This window comes from Aspergillus alliaceus, assembly GCF_009176365.1.
Source record: "Aspergillus alliaceus strain CBS 536.65 unplaced genomic scaffold BDW43scaffold_104, whole genome shotgun sequence".
Classification (NCBI taxonomy): domain Eukaryota; kingdom Fungi; phylum Ascomycota; class Eurotiomycetes; order Eurotiales; family Aspergillaceae; genus Aspergillus; species Aspergillus alliaceus.
The window spans coordinates 1-26,984 of record NW_022474787.1 but is presented as its reverse complement, the minus strand read 5'-3'; the positions used below and the strand labels follow the sequence as shown (position 1 = coordinate 26,984).

Here is a 26,984-nt window from a genome sequence, read left to right as displayed (position 1 = left end):
GATGTGACGAGCAAGGACAAAGTTGAACATGGAAGTCGAATGGTTAGCACGTATTATACCGTCAGTGGTCGCTTCCTTGGGTTAGGGCCATGGCGTACAGCCAAGGCAAAGATTTACAACGTCCATGGGAGCGGATGTGTAGGGGTACATTCTGTTACCCAAGCTGATGTGGACTTACAACACTGAGGAGCTGGACCGTGTAGCATGGAAGGGTACCGAATGCAGTGATAATCTTGGTTAACTACACGTAGTTTTTCAGTCAGACGGTACGAAGCATTGTAGCTTAACTTCGTGGGTAATTATTCAGAGTAAAGCTTCCTAATTTACTCTGTCTTGGGCAGTTAGGTGCACCCGTTGGTCTATGTTTCAGAAAGATTTTGCGAATTTATCTTACTCCAATGAATTCTTATACCACGTTTCTACCAAACCCGCAACGCATACCTGATCAAATCTTTCACAAGCAAGTAAATGAACGCGAAAAGTTTTGCAAGCCATGAGCGTCGTCAATGGTGGATAAAAAGGCAACATGCTGATCGGGTCGCAACAAGGCTATACACCCTTCAGAGTGAATACCAAAGGACTCATATAGCTTGCCACCTCCAGGATGGTGGTAAGATTCATTATCTACCAATACCCTGTTGCAATATATACTCCTGTCGTCACCAAATGGCCTAAAGGTTTCCGGCAATGAAAAAAATCAATACTGTTCCTGCGTGCCGAATGTAACAGATGCACTCCTACTAACCCGACGCCGCCTCTTATCGTTCTGGCCTTGTTCAATTGCTGAAAGTATGAGTCTGAGTGAGAGAGTGCATCCGTCAGATGACGGATGCAACCCATCCGTTCACTCTTGGAGATATCACCTCGAAAGACAATCAAATTCCACTGACCTTTACTAGGAAAGCTTTGTTGTAGGTGGTAGGCTTGGGAATTGCTCTAGTTCAGGACCAATTTGCTCGGAATCCTGGCCCCTATCTTTATGGCCTTTGCTAGAGACAGATCGCTTCTAAATGATGCTTCGCCTTGTTTTGCGGAAGGGCTAATAAGAAAGTTGATAGGTTGCGGTGAGACCAGAAGCTGAAGTATTTTCTTCGCGAATGGCACGCTTGTGATCCTCATCGAATCTATCACAAAGCATAGGTTCACTTTCGTTCCGACTGCACATTCTGCGGCAGATACGCCAGTCCAGCTGTGTAAGCCGTTTGGCGATTGGTAGCCTTTCTTCCGCATACGTGTCTAATATATTCGGTGGCGAGGCGCCATGAATCACGGAAGCAAGTTTCCATCCGAGGTTGTATGTGTCCTGCATGCTGACTTTCATTCCTTGTCCCACTTTAGGGGAGTGAGTATGGATTGCCTCACCAGCCAGGAATATACGATTGTAGATTGAGATCTTCGGGCATACCCGCTGGCCAACTTACGTTCGTTAGTATAGATGTGTAAGAGCGTTCAATGATGTAAATACCTTGTAGGTGGTATACCAGGCGATTTGGTTTGTCTTCATGGTATATGGCTGCATGATCTCGGCGATCTGGTCCATAATAATCTGGGGCTCCTGCTGTTCTGTGAACCTGCCAGATTCTATCGGGGACAATTCAACGTATACTCGCGCAAGGCGTCTCTCCCGCGGGACTATCATCAGTGTTCCAAATCTAGATTTGACAATGAACCTTTTACGTATATTCGCTGTAGTATGTGGCAGTATCCAGCTCCTTTATGTCCTTCGTCCACCCTGCCCTCGCTCACCGTCTCTAACGTTACCACCACCCCTGGTGAATATGCATAGTAATAAATCTTGAGACTTTATATGGAGCTCATTCTTATTAGAATCATCATTATTATTCTTGATACTATCTAGAGCTAGCTTTCCATAACGCATACTTGGATTCACACTCTACAAGAAAGACGGTTACGTTACAAGCTAAGCTACATCAAACAGCTCCACTTTGCCATATTTCTCCCTTCCCCATGCCTGCAATCCCTGATCTAGTTCCTTCGTAAATCCCTCGTCATATTTCATACCGTCCTTTAAATAGGCAATACGGCCAGTCCTCCAAGTTATCCAGCCTTCTGCCAGCACAGACTCTGGATCCCGCAAGATACCGACCGCAACATCAGCTATTTCCGGTCGATCAGCACAGCTATAAAAGACGACAGCCCCGCAAGTACCACAAAAGGTCCTCACCACCCCCTCGCTCGAGTAATAGCGCTTGGAAGACCCGATGAGCAAATTGTCCGGAGGGGAAGGGGAGATGTGGTTCAGCGGAACGAACATCCATGCTGCAACATTCGCCCCACTAACCAAGCGGCAGGTGTCGCAGACATCGAAGACTCCAAGCCACTTGTCTTTCCCTCCTGGAAGGATCCATTTACGGTTCCCAGGATCGTTCACAAAATCTTCACGAGGCCGGGAGATATCGAAGGTGACCCCTCCACAGTGACAGGAAGCGTGGAGCTGTTGATCCGCGCTTCTTTGCAGCTTCGGGATGTTCTCTACTGGGCTACGAGAACATAGGCTGTCTAGGGTTGAGGTTGATCTGGTGAGTTCACGGCCGTTTACTTGGCTTAGGAAGTGAAATAACCCGTCTTGGCTTCCAGCGTCTGCATGGATGTGTGAAGTAATTTGCCAGACACTTTCATCCCCGCTGTGATCGAAGATCGCGCTGGATACCACCCATCGCCCATCCACATCTTGCCGGTCTCCAACATGGCAACCACAAGTACGACAGAAGTACCGGGTCGAACTGGACTTGGGATGCGCATATGGAGTCAAGCCATCGAGGTTTGAGGGTGCGATGAACTGGGGCTGAATGTCTTCGGGGAGTGGGGCATGGAAGCTGCAGAGGGATCCATGCGTATAGCGACACACGGTGCAGTGGCACAGGTGGATCTTGAGTGGGAGGGCGCTTTCCGGAATACAGATCGTGAAGTGCACTGATCGACAGTGGCAGGCTGCCGTTAGGGTTCTGCTTTGTATAGTAGCAGCCATATTTAGATCATGGTTTTGCGCAAGGGAGAGATGGGGGAGAAGAGAGGGACGGCCAGGTCTAGGAGATTAAATAATCAAGGACCATCCTACCCCGCCGTCGATAGTGTTGGCCTCGTATTTTGTCATTGAAAACGGGCAACACTTCTGTCCATGTCGGCATGACTAGAGGTCAGTCTACCGAACTCCGTCTCCTTATTATCCAATATCGCCCAAAGTGCGAAGATATGAAACGTTACTACTTAGCATATTGGCCGTAGGGTTGGGTCACGTACCTTGTTGCCATCTATATATCAAGCTTCCAGTACTAGCCCATTTGCTAAGAGAGGTAATGGGATATACGAGGTCTCCCCACTTTCACGAGGCGCTGCTGTTCGTATTGGCAACCATAGATCAACCGATAGTCAACCTGAGGAGTTAAAAATAAAACATTCCTAACGTTATTGTATACGATCCCCTGCTGATCGTTATTTCCCTTCTGCCAGTTAAAGAAGAAATACGTTCCATTTTGATCCATTCAACCTCGTATGGAAGGAATTCATCTGTACTCGCATCATGCATTCATATTGGGTTAGCCGAGAAGTAGTGTCTGGTGGTGTGCAAGGTATAAAGATGGCAGAAACGACATCAAGTCAGAGAATCTTCGGTCTCAATTCTCCTCCCATAAAATTATCAGCTGGTTCAAAGGTGTGATCTCGATATAATCATGAAGTTTCATCTCTGGGCCGTTGCCCTCGCATCGGCGCTCTGCGTCCAGGCCAACGAATGGCATGCATACTACCGCCTTAATGGTAAGGCGTACCAAGCAAAGTTCGACGAGATGGTCAAACAAGGATACCGACTCAACTCCGTCAGCGGGTACGAACACAACAATGAAGCGAACTTTGCCGTCATTTTCGAGAAGAGACCCACCCCCGCATGGAAGTCACACCACGGATTGACCTCCGATCAGTACCATGACAAATTCGAAGACTACCTGAAGCAAGGTTACCGCGTTGTTCAAGTGAATGGCTACACAGTTGACGGAAAGGATCGCTACACCGCTATCTGGGAGAAGTCCTCCTCTGTACCCTGGATCTCACGTCATGGAATGAACAAGGAATGGATGCAGAAGTACTTTGACAAGTACCTGGCGGAGGGATACCGAATGACGCACGTGAGCGGTTATGAGGTTGGTACTGAGGCTCGCTTTGCTGCTGTTTGGGAAAAGCAGAATGATAGTACTGCCTGGGTTTCCGCTGGAGAGTTGAACTCGACGGCCTACCAAGCGACCTTCGATAAACATGTCAAGGATGGATACCGCCTGGTTGATGTGGACGGCTACCAGGATGGTGACGGCGTGAAGTATGCGGCAATCTGGGACAAGTCTCCATCCGGTGCGTGGGTGGCAAGACACGGTTTGGATTCCCCAACATTCCAAGCTGAGTTCGACAAGTACCGGAGCAAGGGCTATGTCCTGCGGACATTTAGTGGATATAACGATGGGTCTGCGGATCGCTACGCTGCTATCTGGGTTAAATAATCTCGAACCCTCGCGAAGCATATTCTTCGCTAGGTAGTGGGAGACGACTGAGCAAAGACTGTGTGTGGATATTTGGATATTTGTGTATTAATCGAACCACCTTTAGTGTGAGGTTTACGCTGGCTAACTATCAGCTTGCACATGTGTACGTTTCATAGGTCTGGACAACAACAACAACTACTACCTACTACTACTAGCGAAGGATTCAGTTAATGGTTTCAGGCCAAAGTTCACCCGAACATCGTAAGCCAAGAAAAAGTTGTACCATAGTTTAATTTTCATACACGTTTTCCTGTCTAGGCCATAAGAACAGATCGATGCCTATGCCTGTCGGGTATAATGCTGCCCTAGCCCTAGTCCCCTCCATGTATCTTGGTTAAGCCTGGGCTTTGTTTAGCCTGTACCGGAATGGTGGAGGTGGTACCATGTTCATATTAAAGTTCCCACCTCTGCGCTGTGCATTATTGAAGTACCTAGCAGCTACACATCCCTCGATGGGCAGTCTCTCTTATAGTTGAATTGGACTCGAATACTAGGACGTGTAACTAAGTTTGCGCCCAAGGGTACATCCATAAGACGCAGAGTCGATCCTATGGCTCAGGGGCCCCCAGGAGCATTGGAACCATATGTAACTGTCTATGATTCGTGGTCTATCTTTCACAGATGACCGTGCCTTCTGTAGGGTCAATCGTCTAGTATAATCCTTGGGTCTGATAATATCTGAGTTGGTTGACCCGCCTCTTCAAAGCTCTGGTTTCTTCTCAAAATACCCTTGTTACATAGGTAGCTCGTACTTTAGAGCATCAACTCCATTTCCTTCTCGTTAGAAGTCTCCTCTTTGCTGCTACCTTTTCCTCGACGTAGCTAAGAAGGCCACCCCCTGTTGCAGAACGATTATGTGGTCTTTATGGGGGCATTATTACACGTGTTTTATTTGCTCAAAAGACAATCAATGTATCAGGAATCATAGGTAAACCCGCCGGGTAGACCACATCTAATCTGCTGTTCATTAGATATACCTATGATATCAGACTGTTAATGTACTAATATTGATATTACTCTTGCTATTTTAGCGCTAGTGGAAGTCATTACTGGAATAGGACCGCCGAACTTACCGCAGCTGGACGACCTGTTGATGTTATCATTCGCGGTACTGCACCTCATGAGCCCATTATCTCCGGAAGATATAGGCATACCGTATTCACTAGCGTTGTGAGCGTTTTGGATTACACCAGCGTCGTCATCCCAGTAACACATGTAGATATGTCAGTGGGTAACTGGCTAGTTCCGACGGAGTTTCTAAGCGAAGCAGACAGGCGGATACTGCTCGAAGGTAAGCATGCTATATTAAGATTTTTGACGAGTTTTGACGCCTGTTTCTAGAGTCTTACGATAGTGCACCGGTAGGGATTCAGCTGGTGGGACAACAGTTGCAGGAGGATAGGATTCTGGTATTGGCTGAGTATGTTAGCAAAAGTATCCAAAGAGAATCGACGCATGAATAGGAGACCCAAATGAGACAGAAGCAAAATGTTGAAACCCCGTACTTCAGCTGCTTTCAGCCTGGTTATCAGTAAATAACTCGCCCGCTTGGCCTAACTAGACTACTAACCCAGCCACTCAGAAGGCAAATGCTTCTGACAGGCATGCGTATATACTCGATTGGTTCACGCCAATCATGATTTCGCGTCACACGAGGCTATAGGTTTATTTCAACTGCGAATTTGGTCATGTCCGGAGCCAGTTACGGGGTTCATGATAATTTCAGCAAACCAGGGCATCACGTTTCTTGTCCTCAAGTGCCGGATTCTCAGCTCCACCAAAAATGAACAAAAGCAACCACTATACTCGATCCCCAACTGGGGTCCATCGTAAGCCCATAAGTCAGGTTACGTGAAACCCAACTAGGAACTTGTGGTGGCAGTGTAATCGGAAGCCGAACACTTAGCAAGATCTTCAGCTAGCCCTTGCCGTCTTGCATAAAGCCCCGCAATGTGCCTCCCCCGCATGGTTGAGACAGAAGTACGTTATTGGGATAGCTAGTGCATGCAACTGTCATCCAACAGGCGCGTCCATGTTCTAGACCACCAGCTTGGACCAATCCTATCGTTTCCGACGCTTTCTGCCGTTCGTCAAGCACCTTACTCGCTATCCAGCTAATGATTCCCCCGGCCAATGACGGGCAGAGGCTTAGCCTGATCCGAACTTCACTTCACAAACATGCATAAGCATTACAGGAAGAGCTGAAAGGTGCATTAGCTTTCCTCCTGAATAACTGCTACTGGTATGCAAAACTGAGGCGTGGGCTGCATCAACTACCTTCCATTGGTACGATGAGAAGAGGGGAAGGCAGGTTAATGTCAAGGTGCTGATTAGCCCAGCTAGCCTCCGACAATGATATGCAGGTATGACGAAGTAGGTAGCAAATACGATGCCGAGTCTGCCTACAGTATATCATATTCACGCAATAAATACCTGCAAAACTCGGGTAGGATGAATGGGTATCACAGCGGTTTTTCATAAACAGGAAAGACAACTAAGAAAGAGTCATTCCAAGTCTCCCGGCACAGTCCAATAGTTCCAACTTCACGTCGATCAGGTTTGTGCCACGCCCTTTGCTCGCAAATATTCCTCTCAACCTCTTCACAATCGCCAGTCTTCACTACCATGGCTATCAAAACCAAGCATATTCCCGTCCTCCCTCGCCCAAAATGGCTCGATGCCGCAGGAATGGGCAAGGGAATTGGACATGATCGCCAGCACTTGACCATTGTTCTCGCTGCAGGCCAGACGATCAAGGCCCGCCAAACCAACACCGCATTCACCGGTGAACTCACACTTCGCTTGCTGAATGACGACAACAAAACAGAGGCTTCAGAAAAGGTGGGTACCGGCTGGACTGACCTCAGTGTGGGTGTCGTCTCTGTGCCCTTCATCGACACTTGGTACACCGAGACATCGGAAGGTGCGGTGGAACCAGTGGTTGAATTCGAGTATCCCGACGGTTCAAAGCAATTGCCCGTGTATCAGAAAGGCCAAAGCCAAGCCGACTTTTTCAAGCAGTGGGATAGCCAGGGGTCGGAGTTTGCGCTAATCGACTCCAGCTACACGCAGGTTCTGGTGCCTGTGGTCGATAAAGAGGCGCTGAGACATCCACAAGTGGTGGACGATATCGATGGTTTGATCGGATACTATGAATCGGTGTTTTCATTCTATAACTCCTTGGCTGGGCTGTCCTTTGAACCGGAGCGTCCGAGCGACCTGAACAGCGCCAATCGCTACTTTATGAAAGCGGATAAGAATGGTGCCGGAGGAGCATATTACGGCGGTAGCTGGACCGCGGCGTCAACCAATGCAATCAAGGACTGGTGGCTGCTTCCGGAGGCGAGCAACTGGGGCAATTTGCATGAGATTGGCCATGGCTATCAGATGTCCTTCCGGAATGACCGCTATTTTTGGAACGGTGAAGTGTCCAACAATGTTTATGCTGCCTTTTACCAGAGCGCCTATCTGGGTGACCGCAAGTTCAAGGAAGGTTGGCTGTACAATTATGGAAAGCAGGCCCAGGTGGAACAAGGCATCATGAATGATATTAATTCTCACAAGTCCCTCAATGACTGGGATCTGCGTGCGAAGCTATATTTCCTTGTGCTGATGGTGGAAAAGGCGGGTGTGGACGCCTTTGCAGATTTCAATCAGCAATATCGCCTGGTCAGCAACCAAGCGAATTTTAGTTCTTCTGATCATCTGCTGCTTGATATGCTCTCTGACAGTTTTACTCGCGTTGGACACGTCGATGTGACGCCTTTTGCCGAGCTATGTAGTGGATTTATCTCGCCAACTCAACGCGAGATCAACCAATTCAGCCAAGCCAGAGCGGTCTATCCGTTGAATCAGCTGGTAGAAGGAGACACGTTAATTAAGCTGCAAGCTCAGCTCCATTTGGAGAGCTCTCTCGCTCTGGTCGATGTCCCGCAGTTACTCGCCAGCGGGCTTAAGGGCAATATTACCCTCGAACTGAAAGTCGACGACTTTACCCAGGTGTATGGGAAGACAGTCACCGTCATGGATGGCTCCCGCTATGTGCGCCAGCTTCCCATTGAAACCCAGAATATAAGCCTCGGTGATTTGCCTATCGGCGTCTACTCTCTGCGTTTACCTCTGGGTAGAAACAAAAAGTATCAAGTGGACCAACGTTACCTCGTCGTCAAGCCCGGGTCAGCCCAGGTACAGGTAAACTTTGCCCCTCAGACAGGTTCTCAAGTGGCAACACAGGAGCTCAAGTTCCTTGGCCTTGGAGACGACCTCTTCAGTACCGTACTCATCGACCAAGTAAACCAAGTTGTGCAAGTGGCCGTGACAAGTAAGGACCCGCATTCTTACTTCGGAAGTGAAACCTACGCGGAGATCGTGATAAAAGATAGTGGCGACACAGAGAAGTTCCGCGCCACGATGCCAGGCGTTGGAGCAACACTGTGCAATGATAAAATACACTTCGAGCCTGGCTACACGCTGGAGGTTTACCATGCGGAGCCCAGCCACAGGTTACAGCTGAGGCCGGACTTTAACGGTGTAATCGACCATGAGCAAAAGACGAATATATTTGAGATAACCTCCAGTGGCCTCAAAAACAAGACACTGAACAATGACCCATTGACAGCCCTATCGGCGCGGATAGCATCTGCAGCGGCTGTACTTCGTAATCATCCTACTCTGTTGCATGCCGAGCCTCCCAGCAAAGTTGAGATCTGGCTCGCTATCAACCAATTCACCGGCTCTCAGCGCGATGATCTCCTGAAGCAATATGCCGACTGCATACCATCTGACAATGCCGCGGCCGGGGAGGGACTTGGTAATTCCTTCACAGCATCATTCAAAGGAATCGGTGATTGGCATTTCCTGACCGCAGAGTTGGATCTGGCCGGAAGGAAACTGACCGTGCACCTGAGAGCCGGGGTTGCCCACAACTATTTTCCCGATACTTATGCATCGTTGCAGGCCATTGATGTTGACGAAAATGAGCTGCTCGATCTTGATGTCAAGGGCAACACGACACAGAAGGCACAGGACTGGACCCTGCCGATTTCCGGCTATGGAGGAGAGGTGCTGAACATCCGTCATGAGGAAGCGCCTACCCGTCTTTTCATCAGCAATAATATGCAGAACCTTCGCCTGTCTGATCGTGATACAATTCAGAGCTATCGTGTGACCGCAACGGGGCTTCAACTTATTCCCAAGGCCTAAAGAATGACGCTATGATTGTCGTGCTTTTGCGTTCGTTGATCAGAAGATATACCTTTGGTCTTCTAACTTGGGATCTTCAGGCCCGTCACATAAGCCCACCTCTCCCTCATTATATTTAGTCAAAGTACTGCTTAGGACAAACGTTGCCCTGCAAACAATTTCAATTATCCGAGATACGTTTTATCTCTTCTTTCGTTTTAGTCTAGAAGAATCCTCCAGTATTCGCCCAGGTACTTTTAAACGAACAGTATAGTACTCTCGTCTGTCGGCCACCAACATGGCATACTATTTGGTAATTTAAGCTCCCTTTGAGCGAGTTGTGTAAGTGGTGGGTGCAGGTGGTTCTCTAAGGATTAATCCAAGCCTTAAAACTCCACTTTGAGTTGCCCGGTGGAGATTTGGGTTGAGAGCTTCAGCGCCCTGGCGTCACATAAACAAATATAACGTTTCCTTCCTTCACCCATTTTCTTTGCAGCTATCAGTCTTTCCATCTCAGCTCTTTAGAAAACCAAAGCAACGCATTGGACGTTAACTATTCTCGTTGCCTTATGCCTTCTAGCTGTGGCTTCTGCTGAAGCTACAGCCTCTGGCAGAGGCATTGGCATGTTCCCCGGTGAAAGAAGCTACTTGCTCCAGCATTGTTCGGACCTCGAGATAAAAGAACACATTGCTGTACCAAACTAGCCCCTACCCCCACAGGTGCTGTGCGCAAAGTACGCAAACCATGACGGGCCCAAAGGACCCACGCATTCAGAACTCTATCTAAGTCGGAATAACCACTAATGATCTTAGTGGGAATGGATTCGGCCCTCAGAACAGAAAATGCTGGGACTCTAGCTACGCTGGAAACTTTGATACTAGGTGTGCCTGTACGAACGTCCGGGAAAGTGAGCGCAATATATTCGGCACGCAATTACTCCAAAAATATCTTAGAAGGTATTTACCATAGGTAAATATCTGCCACGAAACATAGTGGAATGTTTTCTGACTGAAAAGCTATACAGATAATGCGCTAATGCTTAGGAACGGTGGTTATTTAGAATGCTTTGGAATCCGGGCAAGGGATCCTGTTAGATTGCAGCCCCAGCCACAGCCACAGCCCTTGCGAGGGCGAGGAGAATCTCCCCGGCAAGATGCCACACCTGTTGACGATGATTGTTGGACTTCGATTGGTGCTTGGGGAATTGACTAATACTGTTTCATGTCGCAAGAATAGGTGGACCTAGAGACACCCGTTTTCATAACATCTAGAAACCCACCAGGGACTGAATTGACGGTTGAAGACAATACGAATCCCCCTATGGCCCTGGTATTACGATGTCCAGGAATACTACACTTGTTTATATGGTCAATCGTGAAGAGAAAGCGATCAGGGTTCGGAGTCAGCTATGCTGATTGTGCCCTAACTCCCACCAGCGTGACACGGCTAGTTGCGGCCTTTATACAGCACTCACACAGTCATTGAAGTTGCGTTGCTTCCTTAGTTTATCAATATATGTAGCGTCCCGTGTCCAATCAACCCCCTGGTCGTGCCACTTCAACAGTTAAACTATGGAAGGCAATTTTTTCTCATAGTACAGCCAGTTCGGCCACCGATTTCCCTTATGTTCAACAAGCTTGACTGAGCGTGGCGCTAATGTGTCAGCTAGGAGTGCGATACCTTTTCCTTAGAAGCCGTATAGGAAAAATGTAGAAGCTAACGTTCCCTCATTTTACTCAATATGACAACCTTGTTCGAAGTTATGATGAATGCTTTCATCACGATCTACTATGGTCTTAATGAGGTTTGAATAGAAGATGTAGGTTCCAAATGCTGAATACGATTCCCATTACTTACTCCACTATGTAAAGAGCAGTCGTATTCTCCCTGATATGATACTTTTCAAATTGAACGTTTGCCTTTCTGGTTCCCCTCACAACTTGGTTCCAATCCAGATTTATAATCACTATCCATGATACATGGGGAAGCATTCTGTCATTCAGAAGCGACCCCTCTGGCCGACAAACCGTGACCTTTCAGGCATTACACCAGCATTGCAGTTTGACATCGTTTCATTCTTCAAAGTAGTGACACGTATGCATCTGACGTACTATCTGTCCAGGATTAAGTAGAAAACTTGAAATTAAGAAAACATGATTCCTGTTCAGCATTCCAGTTGATATAAATTCGAATAAAAGACTAACATGCGTATAGCATCATGTATGACTGGGATGCATTGGTTGTAATCAACACTATACCCTGAACGGACCCCCTCATGCTCATGCTGACAAGGCAACTGCCTGAAGGGATATCCCCGTATATTTCTTTAAGGCCCGTGATACAATAGCGCTGGTTGTTTGGCAATCGGCCTGACATCCGGCCTCCGGCCCTATAGGCAGTTTCGGTTATAGCGGGGGTAAATGAGGCTTATTTCAATCCAAACTAGTTTTCTAATCGTGCCTAACACCCCTGTAGCAATTCCATATCTATGATCTCTCTCGAAGATATTTAAGCAGAGAAGTATCCCGCTGATTTCTGCTACTATTCTACAACCATCTTCAGCATCGTCCCCGATTATATCGTAAAGCAACCCTACTTTCACCAAGCCTAGCCTTCTGCAGACCCAAAAAGGTCCCAATATACCGTAAGCACGGAAAACAATGCTATATCACATACATCCACTAACAGACATCTCACTGCAGCACAATGCAACTCAAGTACACCGCTATCGTCCTGGCCCTCGCCACCTCCATCTCGGCCCAGGGCTACTCCATCATGAGCTGCAACACCAATGCCATACCCTGCCAGGCCGCTGGCGTAGCCTGCCACAATGAGAATACTCCCTGGGCCTGCCCTGTCAGCAATAACATGGTGGAAGCTTTTTCGATCGCCTGTCGCAACGCCAACGGTTATCCAGAGAACCGTAAGTCTGACGTGACTCTGGAGGTAGCGCTGCAGGACGCTGGCTGCAAGGTCTAATCGTACCATCTTGCCAATGACACGATCCGAAGATGGTGGCATTTCGCGGTCGAATGTGGTGTTGTGCGAATGGTGTCGTGTTTTGATTGGCGACAGCTGGGCATCTCGGTAGCAAATTTAGTTCATTATGATTGACTCGCGAGAGCTGCAATTTGATAGTAGTTTTGCAACGTTGATTTGAAGTGTCAAAGAGAGCTCCCATACTCTCGTTGCTAGGATAACATTTTACAAGGAATAAACTAGCACATTACACTTCCACAGAGCTCAATTGCTCACAGCTAGTGTATTATGTAAACTCTCCAAGCTCTCTAAGTATAAGATCCAGTATCTGGTACTGATTAATCTCTTCTAGAGTGAGTCATCAGGACAGCGGAGGATATACAATGTCCTCGCACCCAATTAAACGCCATCCACGCGATCCACTTGCTGTTCCTTCCCGCTTCCATGTCTACACTTCTCACTGGAACAACGTTCTCATCCATACCCTCACTACGGAGTAAAACCTACCACAATTCAACATGACGCCTCCAATCCCTTCCGAAAGGCCGACACACGGATACCACTCTTCCCCATCGCTAAAACCCTACCAAACCCCAGTAAACACCTACATCTCACAGAGGCCCTCAGACCAACTCGTCGGCATTCTCTGCGCATCCATCATAATCCACAGAGGCCGAGTCCTCCTCATCCAACGCGTCCCAGATGACGACTACCCCAATCTATGGGAAGCCCCCGGCGGCGTAGCCGACGATGGTGAAACGATCGTAGACTGTGCTGTCCGGGAGCTCCGCGAGGAAACAGGTCTGCGGGCGTCGGCTGTTACGGGCCTGGTTGGGGAGCTTGAGTGGGATGATAGTCTTCCCGGGCCAATTGTTCATTCCAAGAGAGGTTTGTGGAAGGTGTTTATTTTTCGAGTGGTGGTGGAGGGGGAAGGGCGGGAGGAGTTGGAGGTTACGATTGATCCGAAGGAGCATCAGGGTTATCTGTGGGTTACGGAAGAGGAGGCTAGGAGGGATATGTGTGGGGATATGAAGTTGGATTGGGTGTCGTTGGATCTGAAGAAGATAGTTTTAGAGGCTTTGGAGTGTTGTAGAGATGGTGCTTAGAGGTCTTGCTGACTGTGGGTTTTATTTAGCTGGGATGGGTTGTTTGCAGGACGTATACACCGTTGTATTTAGTCTGAATTTTGCGTGTGAGTCCGCAAACTGTGGCCAGCGTCTCAGGTCTGTCCTTATGCGAGTCTGTACATTGGGACAAGAGGCGTTTAGAGTGCCTCTATGTCAGAGCTTGAGAAATACGACTTGAGCAATGCCCTTATATAATGCTAGGCCTCTCCAGGAACCTAAACGTACAGTGTCCCCATCACGGCTTTGCGCTTACCTTAAGGCCAGCCAAGCAGGAATATCGGATGCATGGTCGATGATCTCCTGTTTACAGGGGTGCAGTAGATTGTTCTTCTCCAAGATCCCACGCCATAGTAATTCCTCACCGACCTTTGTTGAAGAGCTGCTAATAGCTTCTCATATTACTTCCTTCGTTGTATTACACACATCCAAATGAGTAGGCTAAAGCCCAAAGCAAGACACTCTTTCATTACACTAAGCGCGAAATCAACCTAGAGTCAGTTTAGCATGGAGAAACAGGTCTTAGAGTACTGATCTCCGTTAATCCTCTACGCACCGATGAGGAGATATATTGTACATGTATACCGTATACAATTAGAGCCCTTGTATGTAGGTTTAATTTCGATGCAAACCATTCGTAAGGCACAAACAGTTCATGCACTGTAATTATAGCTTGCTGGAGGAGCGGAAGTACGTAGATATTGACCAATAATATCGCATATCCAGCTTGCTGCTATTCAGTCCTGCAACCCAGTATCTTGGTTATTAGTACTCTACTGAGACCACCTACCTCGTGTGCTCGAACACTGCAATTTTAGCTTCCTGGAGGGGTTGATATCAGCATGAATGTGTACTCAGCCCAGTGCCACACTTCCTGGCTTGTGGTCATGCCCAGTCCACCGACATCTGTACTTCAAGTCAAGAACCCACAAGAGGACCTTTCTACTCGATTCATTAAGCACTGATCTAGGATTCTAGGCTACATTCAATAGATGTTCTGATCCCTAGTCACGCGAACTGAAGAAACGATGCTCTGCAGCTGTTCTTGCCGTAATATTAGAGCACAGGATAGACTTGGCACTATGTTGGCATCCAAATGATCTGATTCTAGGCAAAAGTTTGCCTTCCTAGCCTCCTGTCTCTTTAAGACATGTTACGCTACATGTTTCAGAAATGTACGGTGCAGCCTCAGCTTTGGGACCGTGTCCAATACACATGCAGGATCATTCGTGCTTTGGATCTGTTGTGGGTCTGCAAACAGAACCCTCGGTTCACTGCAGTTTGGGAGCCCTGAAGGACGTAGGGCGAAGCATCCTGCCGAACTCGCTCTAGCTAGATCTCCCTTTGTCCGCCAATAATCCCGGAACACTACATTTTTAGTCTCAGGGAGTGTTTGGGTGTTTGGACAAACGGCATTCTAAGCCCCACGAGTCAGCCCTAGCTCAGCCTTGTCTTCAGCAAACGAGGTCAGTGCATTTCGTATATGTAAGCCTTGCCACCCTTTCTATTTCATGTCCTGATGGGATAATAGATCTTTACTAGCATAGCCTGATAACCTGAAAATAGTCAAAGTCTCTTTGTCATAAACCTCGATAGAACATGTCACTCAGAAGTCTTCTAAACCCGGTGGACGATGAGGAAGACACCCTGTGAAGGAGACTCACGTCGTGTTCGTCCACGGCTCGCAGAACCTGATGACTGGTACTGAAATTCCCAATGCGTCATTTTATAGCACGACATTAGTATTAATGGGACTAGGGCTCTAAATTCAACAGGGAGCCACCTCGACCCGACCACATATCCACCAGATATACCTTTCCCTCATTCCTCCGTTGGTCAGGATATAATATTCGGGAATCAGTTCGAGCCTTTAACGGAGCTAGATCCCATTTCCTTTGACCAAGACTCTTTTTTGCAGCCAATTCCTGATGACATCGGGCTAAGTGGCACATCTATGATATCAACTCCTAATGTAGAGTCTAGTGAAGGGCAAGGTGAGTCTCAGCAGCTCGATGGTTGATAATTCTCCCAACAGACACGGGGAGCAGATCTGCTATGGGATGGTCGGTGGTACCCTCCTTGATATAGTATCAGATAATAACGTGGTACGTAGCTCATCCATGAGAAGGTCAAACTAGTTGGGAAAGGCCAAGAACTAGAAAAGAAAGTAGGAGAGCTTAAGAAGAATAACCGCCCAATTCAAGTCCTCCGTATACGACAATCCATTGGCCAGCCGCTCTTTCTCAAGTTCCCTGACGGCATGGATCTGGGATATTTGTCCCAAAAGATGGAGCAGGTGTTGCAGAAACTGATGGAACTGCCCTTATTTGAGATTGACGCTATCACAAACCTCAACGCTCTCAGTGAAGCTTTGCGTCGTGCCGGGAAACCAGCAGATGCGGCCATTCGCGTGAATATCAATGTTTATGGACAGAATTCTGACAGCGACAGGGTAGGGCGCGGCCTTTCAAAGAAAGGTCTCCTCCAGCACCCGGATGGCTTCCGTGAAGAGGTCATATATCATAATCCACAACTTCTGCGACTATCTGGAATGGATGACACAGATACTGAGGAAGAAGAGGAAGCCGCTGAAGTGGAGGTATTGGATACTCCCCCTGAACGCGACGAGGACTTCGAGGAGACCATTGCGGAGGTCTTTAACTCATTGAGACGAAGAGATCATCTGACTCGGCTGGAAGGGAGTGAAACGCTTAACGGAGCCTTATACCCGTCAGTCATTTACTGCTGTGTGCTGTTTATGGCATTCACTCAATACTAACCTATGCTAACCTATGCTAACCACTAGGCACCAAGGAGAAGCCTTGGACTTCATGTTACAGCGAGATACTGGCCTTATTTCAGACGAATACCGGCTGTGGCAGCCAAAGTCTGCGGGCCGGGAGCGACTGTAAGCCAAATCCTCATATAACTAGCGAACACATGCTCACTTGGCCTAGATATTATCATGTTATCACCGGTAATGAACAGGGGGCACAACCCGACGAGAGTGGTGGAGGGATTCTTGCTGATGAGATGGGCATGGGAAAGTCCCAGACTACCCTAGTAGTGATAGCGAAGACGCTCAAAGACGCACGTCAGTGGGCCGATAATAAGAAAGCCTTTCCAGGAGCTTCCCTGGCTGAGACGCCTACTCGGGCGACGTTGGTTATTGTTCCCTCGCGCGGTAAAAGTCTTGTCTACACTGCTAGATCATAGGACGGAATAAGCTAACTTCCGTAGTGTTGATTAACACTTAAGTGAGGGAGATTGACGGGTAATAACACTCTTCCCTCCATCACAACAGTACTCATTCTTCGAGGACGTTAACAATTTCACAGGCACCTAAATGCTGGCATGAAAATAATGAAATACCATGGACGATCGCGGGAGGCTTTGATTGACTGTATTGATCGATATGATATCATTATCACCACGTATAACATATAACACCCTTGCAAAGGACCATGATGCGAAAATTCTTGGAAAGGGCCAGAGCAAACTGCATGGCTTTGCGTGGTATCGACTCGTTCTGGATGAAGTTCAGCCAGTCATGGACATCTTAGTAGGCTATCAGGAGGCGATGCTAATCCGATACAGCCCACATGATCCACCGTCGAAGCACAACGTTCCACAGGGCTGTGGTCGAGCTGACAGCCAAATCACGCTGGTGCCTCTCAGGAACTCCCATTCAGAATAGCTTGACCAATCTGGGCTCGCTGTTGGCCTTTATACAACTCAAGCCTTTCCACGATCCGAGAAACTTTGGTCACTGGATAGCCAATCCGTTCGGCGCCAGGGAAACCAAGCGGAAAGCCATTGAAAGGCTCACACTCCTTCTAGAGGCCATCTGTCTCCGACGGACGATAGAAATGGTTGACCTGCCCGGTCAGAGACTGGAATCACGCACTATCCAATTTACCCCTCAAGAACGTGCTAAGTATGAGCTTACAAGACATGGGACGTTTCATTATTCAGCAAGCTGGAGAATACAATCAGCGAGCAGCGACGTTCGGCATGTTCCAGATCTTTCTGCAGCTTAGAAGCTTCTGCAATCTCGGGACATACCAGCCCCGGTTCTCGTGGGCTAGAAGGAGCTTGCTCGAGGATGAATCTAATCCTGTCTGCTCAATCGCACGGAATAGTTTGAACCGCTGCTTGGGTTGCCGACAACCCTGGCCAGTGATAATGCAGGACAGACGACCCAAGTATTAGAAAATTGTAAGCATGTTCTATGCGATGACTGCTCCCAGGGCAGCGACAATAAGTTGGATCTCAAGGAGAGGCGCCACTGCCGGCTTTGTGAGTCCCTTAAAGGGCCACGCTTCCGTGCTTATGGAACTTCCGAGACAAGTCAAAGGGATGGAAACGGGGCCGATGATCTAGAAGCAGACGGTTACTCATCCAAAATGAGAGCACTTATTTCCGACGTGCAAAGGTATATGGAGTCAACGAAAAGGTATCGACGATCATAACAACACTTTCGGCTCGCTGACAGTCAGATAGTATCATATTCTCATGCTGGACACGAACGCTCGATCTCATTGCAAGGCACCTGAAAGCTTCGAATATAGACATTGAGCGTATTGATGGGAAAACATCGACATCCCAGCGTCAAAAGATTCTCGACAAGTTTGATGGCACTAAGACCGCCCCCGTCTTAATTATGACAACAGGCACAGGGGCATTTGGGTATGGATACGCGTTTGGCGCTTATTGATATGATGATTATCAGACTGAAACAAAGCAGGTTAAACCTACAACCGTCAATCGGGTCTTCATCGTCGAGCCGCAATGGAATCCCAGTGTCGAGAGCCAGGCCATAGCACGAGCAATTCGCCTTGGCCAGGAGCAGTAGGTCTTGGTCACTCGCTACCGCGTTGAGAACAGTATTGAAGAGGTCAATCGAAACCCTTTTATTGGGCTTTAGTCCTTTCAACTCGTATCATGAGCTCATACTGCCTTTCTCACAGGACATGTGCTCTCAGTAAATGCGCAAACTGAAGATAGGCCAAATGGACTTCAAAAAGGATTTGCTTTTTCTTCAGAAAGAGGCCTCCGATATTGCTTCAGAAGTCGGATGAGAGGTATACCTGTGGACGTGGTCACTGCGCATCACCCTTCAGCATCAAAGCACATCGTTAGCCAGGCACCGCTCGATGGATGAATGTGTATTACCTGTTAGTATCGAATCTACATTGCTGGACACATTAAGTGATACACTTCAATTTCATATTCTCGCTATGATACACACGCAGTAAAATATAACCCCCAGCCCGACAAACCTACGCCAGGTCCAGTCAAACCAGGGTATCTGATCGATTAAGCATCTCAGATGATAACATAGAAGCAATAGAACAATGCAACAATGTTCATTCCCATCCCTCAATTCTACACTACCAAGCGTTCACATCAAAGTTCTCCTAGGCGACTGTTAGATGGAGACGGAGACAAGTCAGGGAGACAGAGACTCACCTCGGAGAAGTAGGTCGTCACTACGGTCCTATCAGAGAATTTCCTGCCCGCAAGCGCCTTCAGCGCGTTTGTTGTCGATTCCACCGAGTCGAACTTGACAAAAATCTTGCCAACACCGGGAGACTGCCTGCTGCCGCCGGAAGGGCGGGGAATCTTTAATTCAAGCACCTGGCCATACTTGGAACACTCGTCGCGCACATCGTCGCAAATTTCTGTCTAAGTTAGCAAATGGCAATACCAGCGTAGGGAAGGTACATACCTTCGTAATCATCCCCGTCCATCAGTTCCTCTGGCGTCACCATGTTCAGCAGCTGCAGCACACGGCTGGTCTCCAGATCCTGAGATGTGGTCTTAGCAAACATGGACATGGCATTAACACCCATATCAAGTCCGGCGGCTTGCGTCGTTCCAATACTGGCGCGCGCAACCTTGAGGTGCCTGTCACCCAGCTCCATGCCGTTGAGTCCCTCTACGGCGATGCTCGTAGCGTTCGGATCAGCATACTCGCAGAATGCGATTCCCTAGCTGAGTCAGTCTTAGCCTATAATTGGTCGTACCATAGAGCTTACCCGGGACTCCTCTGTAGAGCTATCCTTAACCAAAACAAAAGACTTCAGCTCCCCGAATGACTTTAGAAGCATCGTAACAGGCTCCTCCGGAATATAATGAGGAATGTTGGACACACAAATCTTATTAGGCGAGTCGGGAACTTCGTTCAGCAACACACCCTCCTGGTATTCCTGCTCACTGACGCTGGGAAGGATATAATCTTTGGGTCGTCGCACTTCAAGCCCTGTGGGCGCCCCGTTCGCCGCTCCATTTCCGGCAGCTTCATGTTCGTCCATTGTGATTCCATCGAAAGCAAGCGCAACGGTAGTGTCGTTGGGCGTCTTAAATTCAAGGAGCGCAAAAGAATGATCTTCGGATACTTGGGCAGAGATACAAGGATCCACGCTGTGGACAACATTAAGACCGTTGAGCTGAACGTTAAAGAAAGACAGCAAGCTCTCTCCCGTGGCAGTCGGAGGGAGATTATAGACGAACAAACGCTTGGCCTGGCGAGAATTGGATGGTTTCAAGGAGGCGCTCTCTGCGGTTCCAGCACCGGGCTGGCTCATGAAAGCCTGCAAACGACTAGGATCCATCGGTTGCTGTCTTGGGGCACCGGGAAGAGGGAACATGCCTGCGAAGTAAGTAATCCTTCTCCATTCAACACAACTCAATAACGCATAAAGAAATCTCACCTGACAACTTGGCCTGCTCCGCAGTCACATTCTCGTAACCAGGAGGCTTGATATCCCACTGCGTTAGACGACGTTTACGTTGCAAGACCGACAGTACTTCTGTCAAATCGGGCGTCGCTTCCCTCTTCCGAGGTGGCGACGCACTCCTCCGCCTCTCTCTCCTGTCGCCGCCGCTGCTGCCGCCGCCGGCGCCGCGCTCACGCTCGCGGTCGCGATCTCTACCGTCTCGTCTAGGTCTTTCCTCGAACAAGTCACCTCGTTCCCGATCGCGTCGAGACGACCGGTCATCATAATCTCTGCGTCGGCGATCGCCACGGTCGCCACGGTCGCCACGATCCCCACGTTCGCCGCGGTCTCGATCCCATTCGCGATCATCCCTCCGGCTGGAGTAGCGGTCCTCTCGTTCTCTGGCGCGATAGTCACGGCTCGACGAGTACGTATCTACTTCATATTCGCGTCGGGAACCTCTAGAGCTGTAATGGGGGGATCTCGAACGTCTTCTGTCTCCTCCTCTATCTCCTCTATCTCCTCTATCCCCGCGCTCTCGCCGCTCGTCGCGCTATTGGTGGCTTCATTAGTACGAAGTGAAAGCAACAACATGACAATCATGAAGGACTCACGTAGTAGTCCCTGGACCGACCAGAGTCTGCGACCATAATAATTAGATGACCATTCATAAACCACGAAGCAGTAGAAGTGCAAAACATTGCAGTTACCAACCTCTGGACGAATAAGTATCGCCGTTCATAATGAGCTCAGAAATCTTTGCTCCGTGATTTTACTTTCCGGTGATAAACAAACAAAAAGAAACACCCTTCGAATTCAAGGTGTAGACAAATAGAAGGGCAACAAGGCAGATGACCACCAATGCAAGATGGCAGGAGAGGATGCTTTTAAGACGGAGCTGCGCTGAGGAAAACTCCAAGTCGTGACGATCGGCGAGCAGCCGCGGCGTCTAGTGTCCATGCGGTTAGCGCGTGTGTCTGTATATCCCACCGCCTGCTGCATTGGACCCCGACCGGCAGAATCTTTTATCTTCAACTGATATGAGATGAACTTGACCATATCTTCTGGTCTCCAATTGATCCATCACACTGATCATGACAGTAGGAGCCTTCTCAGAATGGCGCAGACTACGCGTTAGTCTCAGCGAACTATGCATTAGCACTACCCTCCGTTGTGGCCAGTCATTCCGGTGAGCGTCCCCCCCCCTTTTCCTCTCTCTTCTCTCCCTATATAAAACCCGGCACATCCACTGACAGACCTAGATGGCACAATGTGCCCGACAGCGATGAATGGAGATGCGTTCTCCACGGTCGCCTACTATCCCTTCGCCAAGACCCAACAAACCTTTACTACAGGATCTATCTCCCTCCGAAACACTCCAATTCCATCCCACTCCCAACACCACCTGCATCCCATCCCTCCTCTCGCGCTGAACCGCATCCCGATCAAGATGACATCCTCCCTATCCTCACCCACTACTTCAACCTCTCCTCCAACCTAACATCCCTCTACTCCCAATGGTCCTCCACGGACCCAAATTTCAAAAAGAAAGCCCCCCAATTCACCGGAATCCGCATCCTGCGCCAAGACGCCTGGGAAGCCCTGGTCTCCTTCATCTGCAGCAGCAATAATAACATCGCGCGCATCTCCCAGATGGTCGAGAAGCTATGCGCAAACTACGGGCCCTTCATCGCCTCCATTGACGGCCGCGCGTATCACGATTTCCCGCCTCCCGACGCCCTAACCGGTGACGATGTGGAGAGCAAGCTGCGGAGTCTGGGTTTCGGATACCGTGCCAAATACATTTACCAAACGGCACTGATCGTCTCCACTCAGCGCGAAAAGGGATGGTTAGATTCCTTGCGGAACCCCGAGAGTCCTGCGTTGGGGGTTGAGGCTGCGCCGGGTGGGGAGATGAGACCTGAAGGCCGAGAGGGGTATCGCGAGGCGCATGAGAAGCTACTCGAGTTGCAGGGCGTCGGGCCCAAGGTTGCGGATTGTGTTTCTTTGATGGGGCTGGGTTGGGGGGAGGCCGTTCCGGTTGATACCCATGGTATGTATCTCCTCGTCTTTATCGGATATGTACGTTGCAGACAGAATGCTAATTGGATTTTTATCGGGTAGTTTGGCAAATCGCCCAGCGAGATTACAAGTTTGGTAAAGGGGCCCATAAATCGTTGACGAAAGCTACGTATGACGCTGTGGGTAACCATTTCCGCAAGCTCTGGGGGAAGGAGGCTGGCTGGGCGCATAGTGTTTTGTTTACGGCTGACCTCAAGACATTTTCGGATCGACTGATTGCCTCAAAGAAGACGGAAGTGGAAGTCGAGGTAAAGGACGAGCCAGATGTGAAGGGCGAGGAAGAGCTTATCACACAAGTCACTATCGCCACGGCGGTGGGTGTGAAGAGGTCTGCAAGCGAAAGCAAGGTAAAGACAGAGCCTAGTGATGAAAAGGGTGTGAAGGCCATTGTTGAAGCACACACGGCGACAAGACGAATGTCGAAGCGGCTTCGGAACCGCTAATCATTTTGCTGTGTTAATTTTGTAGATAGCGTTGAATGTACAGTACAGAACATATTACTTGGGCTGGGAATGCTATATCTTTCATGCATCGTAGACATTCTAGAAGGCATCATACGAGGCTGTTCCCCAGCGATCACACAATATATATATATAACCTTGAGGGACATCTCAAAATATCAATTAGGTCAGTGATTTGAATAATCCAACCCCAGTTTTTTCTCTTAGATCGACAGAGACATAAAAGCGTATTCGATACGCTTGAAGTGCATTGAAAAGGATACGTCGCGGTGCTTCACCACAAACACCAGAAACCTGTCATAATAGGGATATCATGATAATATTCTCTATCTAAAGCAGGAAGTTCGGTGTAAACCATGCTAGTCAGGTCTACAGCCCAAGGCCATCAGCAATCTTGTGCTATGATAGAGAATATTATCATGATATCCCTCATAAATTCGTACAGCGTTGAATGGCAGCGTGCATATTTTCCAATCCCTACCAAGCCTGGGATAACCACTTTGGTTCCAAGGTAGCAGAATGCTTATTAGTGGCCCATTTGACTCATAGACATGGTAGCTCTTTTAGCTTGCAGGAGGAGACAGATCGGCATTACCAAGGCTGAAGGTAGGGCTCGTCGCAAGAGTTACTTCTTCAATACTCCCTATCTCTTAGTCTTTAAGAACTAGCTTTCCGTCAGCCAGAAGAGGTGTCCCCTAGCGACCCCTTGCTTGACGACCTCTAGGTTCTTAAAGCAGTTATGCTTCTGACCACGGATAATTGGTCCATTAACCATGCCGGGGATTGTAAACAGAGTGAATATCGTGAGTTGCCATGCCAGTTTTACGAGGTTCCACGAGTTTTCAAGGCTGCTTCAGTTCGACGAGTCACTTTACCACCCTGGCTGTCATATATATTGATTTTGATTCATGAAGGCTAATAACCGAAGGCTGCTGGAACCCTCGAGAGCTTCAACTGATTGAGGAACAAGCTTTATTAAAAGGTCGATGGTGTTGATGCATAGTATTAGATATGCATAGTATTAGATGTGCATAGTATTAGATGTGCTATGTCATGGGAATGCGATTATGCGACAAGCATCTAACAAAATAATAGACAAATTCTATTATGTCTATTCCAGTGCAGATTCGATATTTCCTCGACGCAGACCTCATGTGCGTTTAATTCTCATACATCCACTCCAAATGTTCTTCGAATCCCCCAGTATATGTACAACTAGAAAAGCCAGTCATCGAATGTCTTGCTGGTTGGGAAAGAAACGCCCTACGACGTACTTTCAAGAATATATTCGAGGTTTTCGTGGGTCAGGGATTCTCTGGCGAAATGAGTTAATGTAGAGCCACGACTGTCTTTAGTGTGTCAACGTCACAAGTCTACTAATACAGCGGCTCTGTTCAAGTTCACGTAGCCTCCTCATGAACTGTCATGGTTGATCAATTAGAGCTACCTCTGCGGGAGTCATTCGTCTCATCGAGAAAGCAATGCTTCTCCACAGATAAGTTCCAAGCAGATACACGTATGACTCTCTGTACCAAAAGATCGGCCAAAGACATCAGGGACTGGCGCTTCATCGCTGAAGCGCCGTTGAATAGCCCAAATGCAGTGTCTCTGCAGCCTAAAACACAACCCAGTGTCGAGCTACCGATTGAATTTGTTACATGCAGCAAGGCCTAGAAAGTAATTTTCACGTCATGAGACAAAGCTCTCGCTTACACTAGTATTGAACCTGTTCCTGTAAGTCAAAAGAACGATGAGTCCCTTCTTTCAATTTCCTCTTTGATGATATCGTGTGGCGAAAGCGATGGCATTCTTCGTTCAGGTCACGGAGCATCGAGCGCTATGACCCTCCGAGAGCTCTTCGACAGCTCTAGGGCAGAGCTTGGAAGGTCAAAGCCTGATCATAGCTCCAAAGCATAACGGCCTGATGACTTCAAACGGGTCAGCTCATCAACAACGACTCGGGATAGCCGAAGCCTCAAGATTTCCTGCAGATGCCATCGACTTTCTTTGTCTTTGAAACACCCGGATATGCTCCTCTCTTTCCCTTCCATCCCAATAGGAGATTATCCCCAAACTCAATAGGAGCCGCCCACTCCCATAACCCAAAGCAGCAAATGCCTTGCTTAGGGCAGGGTCAGGTGACCAGACAACCGTGCTTATCGAACAGTAAAACTTCCATAGAGTCGCTAACAACAAAGAGAAATACACCTCAATAGAACTGGCAATTATGATTAATACTAAGAAGAAAAAGAATACCAATAATACTAACAATACTAATACTAATACTACTACTACTAGTAATAATAATAATAATAATATTGATCGGTAATGGCCGACAAACAATGGCCGTGCGACATGTGAATCCAACCCTGAACCCTCGGCCCAAGCTCGTAGGGACGAACCTGAACAGACAGGCGGATATCACACCCTCCTCCTTCTCCTTCACCAACCGGGTCAGATACGGACATCAAGACAGAGAGATAGACGACGACGGTACACAGTGGCTTTTGTACTTACCGTACATGCATGTATGGATGTATGTATGGATGTATGTATGGATGTATGTTCGTATATACCCCATACGTATGTTCCACACACCAGCGTGACTGACTATCGAACATACACTTCAATAGTCTACCCAAGCTACATACACCTATAGTGATACTATCTATCCCAATCCCACACATATCAACAAACAATCAATAACACCGTCCCCTAAGGCCCAGGATCAATCCAACTGTCCACCCCCGCAAACCCACAACCCCAGATCATGCCATCGATCTGATACCGATCAGACCATCGATTCGATTCCACCTAGACTACCCCACGGGGCAAGCGTCAAGCGTCGTAATCACGATCTTTAAAAAAAAAATAAAAAAATAAAAATAAAAATAAAAAAAAGAAAAGTTGTCCCACCGAACGTCCAAATCAAATAAATGTCTCACTAGATGAAAAAGCCGTCTCCACCTCCCCTCCATAATCCTTCAACAGAGCGTGACTCCATAGCCCCCGGTACATCCATCACTCCGTCCCCACCCTCCCCAATTCCCCCAATCCGGCAGTAGGTCATAGACTACTCCGTAGTGTAAACGGTTCTCCGAGCGGAGAACATGGGAAAACCAACCCGTCGATCAACCCTGGACCGCGGGTGAGATGCCATTCTAGAAGAACATGGTGTCCGGCTCGCAGGGATCGTCGGCAGAACTGGGGGGACCTTGGGTCCTTGACATGTGATTCTTGGTGGATGCAGGAACGCTATTAAAGGTTAAATTTAGGCCCCCGGGGAAAGTTGATTGGGTAAGGGTACGTGGGTGTGGGGTGTCTTGAAGGGTTGTGGTAATATGGTAGATTATACAGGGCCTGGGATTATAATTATCCCTCTTTTTTTTTTTTTTTTATTTTTGGTCTGGGTTTTGTAAACTTTGGGTGAAGAAGCTCAGGGTTTGGGATGGTCAAGTGAGCGGAGCGGGTGTGGCTCCGGAACCTTAACTGGGACTTATTCCTTTGGTACCGACGGAGGAAGAGGTTGGGGAATAACTTCTCCAGATCATGATTTTGAGGAATTACCGAAATGCGGGGGGAATGGAGTCGGAGGCTTTACCTAGGATGTGCCTTAGTTCGCTATTGTTCGACTTCTGCGGGTGTTTGTGTTTCGGGTTTACTTGGTTCCAGGGAATTAGGGCATCGTGAACCACGTATGGGTCATCTTCCATTATCGTTCGAGATGGGTCGCTAATATAGACATGAAGTAATATGTGTAGAATAATAATATTAATATAAATAAAAATAAAAAGAAACAGAACAGATAGGGTATACAGATCATGCATCATACATTGTACAGGACTTTTTCGTTGGTGAAAACGAAGAAAAAATGAATGGGGGGG

At 48.1% G+C, this 26,984-nt stretch overlaps 9 protein-coding genes across 9 annotated transcripts; 5 read left to right on the top strand and 4 right to left on the bottom strand.

Moving 5' to 3' along the window:
* Positions 1-1,039: 1,039 nt before the first annotated feature.
* On the bottom strand, positions 1,040-1,540 carry BDW43DRAFT_317215 (FAD binding domain-containing protein; the record flags this gene model as incomplete). Its single annotated transcript, XM_032048486.1, has 2 exons — positions 1,040-1,408; positions 1,466-1,540. 2 exons carry the CDS (start codon positions 1,538-1,540, stop codon positions 1,040-1,042), a joined length of 444 nt encoding a protein of 147 aa, XP_031893861.1.
* Positions 1,541-1,853: 313 nt separating this feature from the next.
* BDW43DRAFT_295121 (GFA family protein) lies at positions 1,854-3,008 on the bottom strand. The gene has a single exon (XM_032044027.1). The coding sequence runs from the start codon at positions 2,987-2,989 to the stop codon at positions 1,922-1,924; it is 1,068 nt and encodes a 355-aa protein (XP_031893860.1). The 5' UTR covers positions 2,990-3,008; the 3' UTR covers positions 1,854-1,921.
* Positions 3,009-3,692: 684 nt separating this feature from the next.
* BDW43DRAFT_304926 (uncharacterized protein) lies at positions 3,693-4,508 on the top strand (the record flags this gene model as incomplete). The annotated part of the gene is made up of 1 exon (XM_032045696.1): positions 3,693-4,508. One exon carries the CDS (start codon positions 3,693-3,695, stop codon positions 4,506-4,508), a length of 816 nt encoding a protein of 271 aa, XP_031893859.1.
* Positions 4,509-7,087: 2,579 nt separating this feature from the next.
* Positions 7,088-9,752, top strand: BDW43DRAFT_318005 (peptidase M60, viral enhancin protein; the record flags this gene model as incomplete). Its single annotated transcript, XM_032048623.1, has 1 exon — positions 7,088-9,752. The coding sequence occupies exon 1, from the start codon at positions 7,176-7,178 to the stop codon at positions 9,750-9,752; it is 2,577 nt and encodes an 858-aa protein (XP_031893858.1). The 5' UTR covers positions 7,088-7,175.
* Positions 9,753-13,229: 3,477 nt separating this feature from the next.
* Positions 13,230-14,017, top strand: BDW43DRAFT_318002 (NUDIX hydrolase; the record flags this gene model as incomplete). Its single annotated transcript, XM_032048622.1, has 1 exon — positions 13,230-14,017. One exon carries the CDS (start codon positions 13,230-13,232, stop codon positions 13,815-13,817), a length of 588 nt encoding a protein of 195 aa, XP_031893857.1. The 3' UTR covers positions 13,818-14,017.
* A 2,105-nt stretch (positions 14,018-16,122) lies between these two features.
* Positions 16,123-18,552, top strand: BDW43DRAFT_317209 (SNF2 family N-terminal domain-containing protein; the record flags this gene model as incomplete). Its single annotated transcript, XM_032048485.1, has 6 exons — positions 16,123-16,565; positions 16,642-16,743; positions 16,793-17,019; positions 17,433-17,772; positions 18,016-18,270; positions 18,339-18,552. The coding sequence occupies 6 exons, from the start codon at positions 16,123-16,125 to the stop codon at positions 18,550-18,552; spliced, it is 1,581 nt and encodes a 526-aa protein (XP_031893856.1).
* A 487-nt stretch (positions 18,553-19,039) lies between these two features.
* On the bottom strand, positions 19,040-21,445 carry BDW43DRAFT_295108 (splicing factor u2af large subunit). The gene is made up of 8 exons (XM_032044026.1): positions 21,272-21,445; positions 21,172-21,197; positions 21,047-21,110; positions 20,552-20,992; positions 19,877-20,490; positions 19,567-19,828; positions 19,308-19,519; positions 19,040-19,255 (listed from the first exon to the last, which is right to left on the bottom strand). Exons 1-8 carry the CDS (start codon positions 21,297-21,299, stop codon positions 19,229-19,231), a joined length of 1,674 nt encoding a protein of 557 aa, XP_031893855.1. The 5' UTR covers positions 21,300-21,445; the 3' UTR covers positions 19,040-19,228.
* Positions 21,446-21,630: 185 nt separating this feature from the next.
* Positions 21,631-23,147, top strand: BDW43DRAFT_295107 (8-oxoguanine glycosylase OGG1). The gene is made up of 3 exons (XM_032044025.1): positions 21,631-21,746; positions 21,820-22,610; positions 22,682-23,147. Exons 1-3 carry the CDS (start codon positions 21,652-21,654, stop codon positions 23,080-23,082), a joined length of 1,287 nt encoding a protein of 428 aa, XP_031893854.1. The 5' UTR covers positions 21,631-21,651; the 3' UTR covers positions 23,083-23,147.
* Positions 23,148-26,499: 3,352 nt separating this feature from the next.
* Positions 26,500-26,984, bottom strand: BDW43DRAFT_295104 (uncharacterized protein). The gene has a single exon (XM_032044024.1). The coding sequence runs from the start codon at positions 26,928-26,930 to the stop codon at positions 26,664-26,666; it is 267 nt and encodes an 88-aa protein (XP_031893853.1). The 5' UTR covers positions 26,931-26,984; the 3' UTR covers positions 26,500-26,663.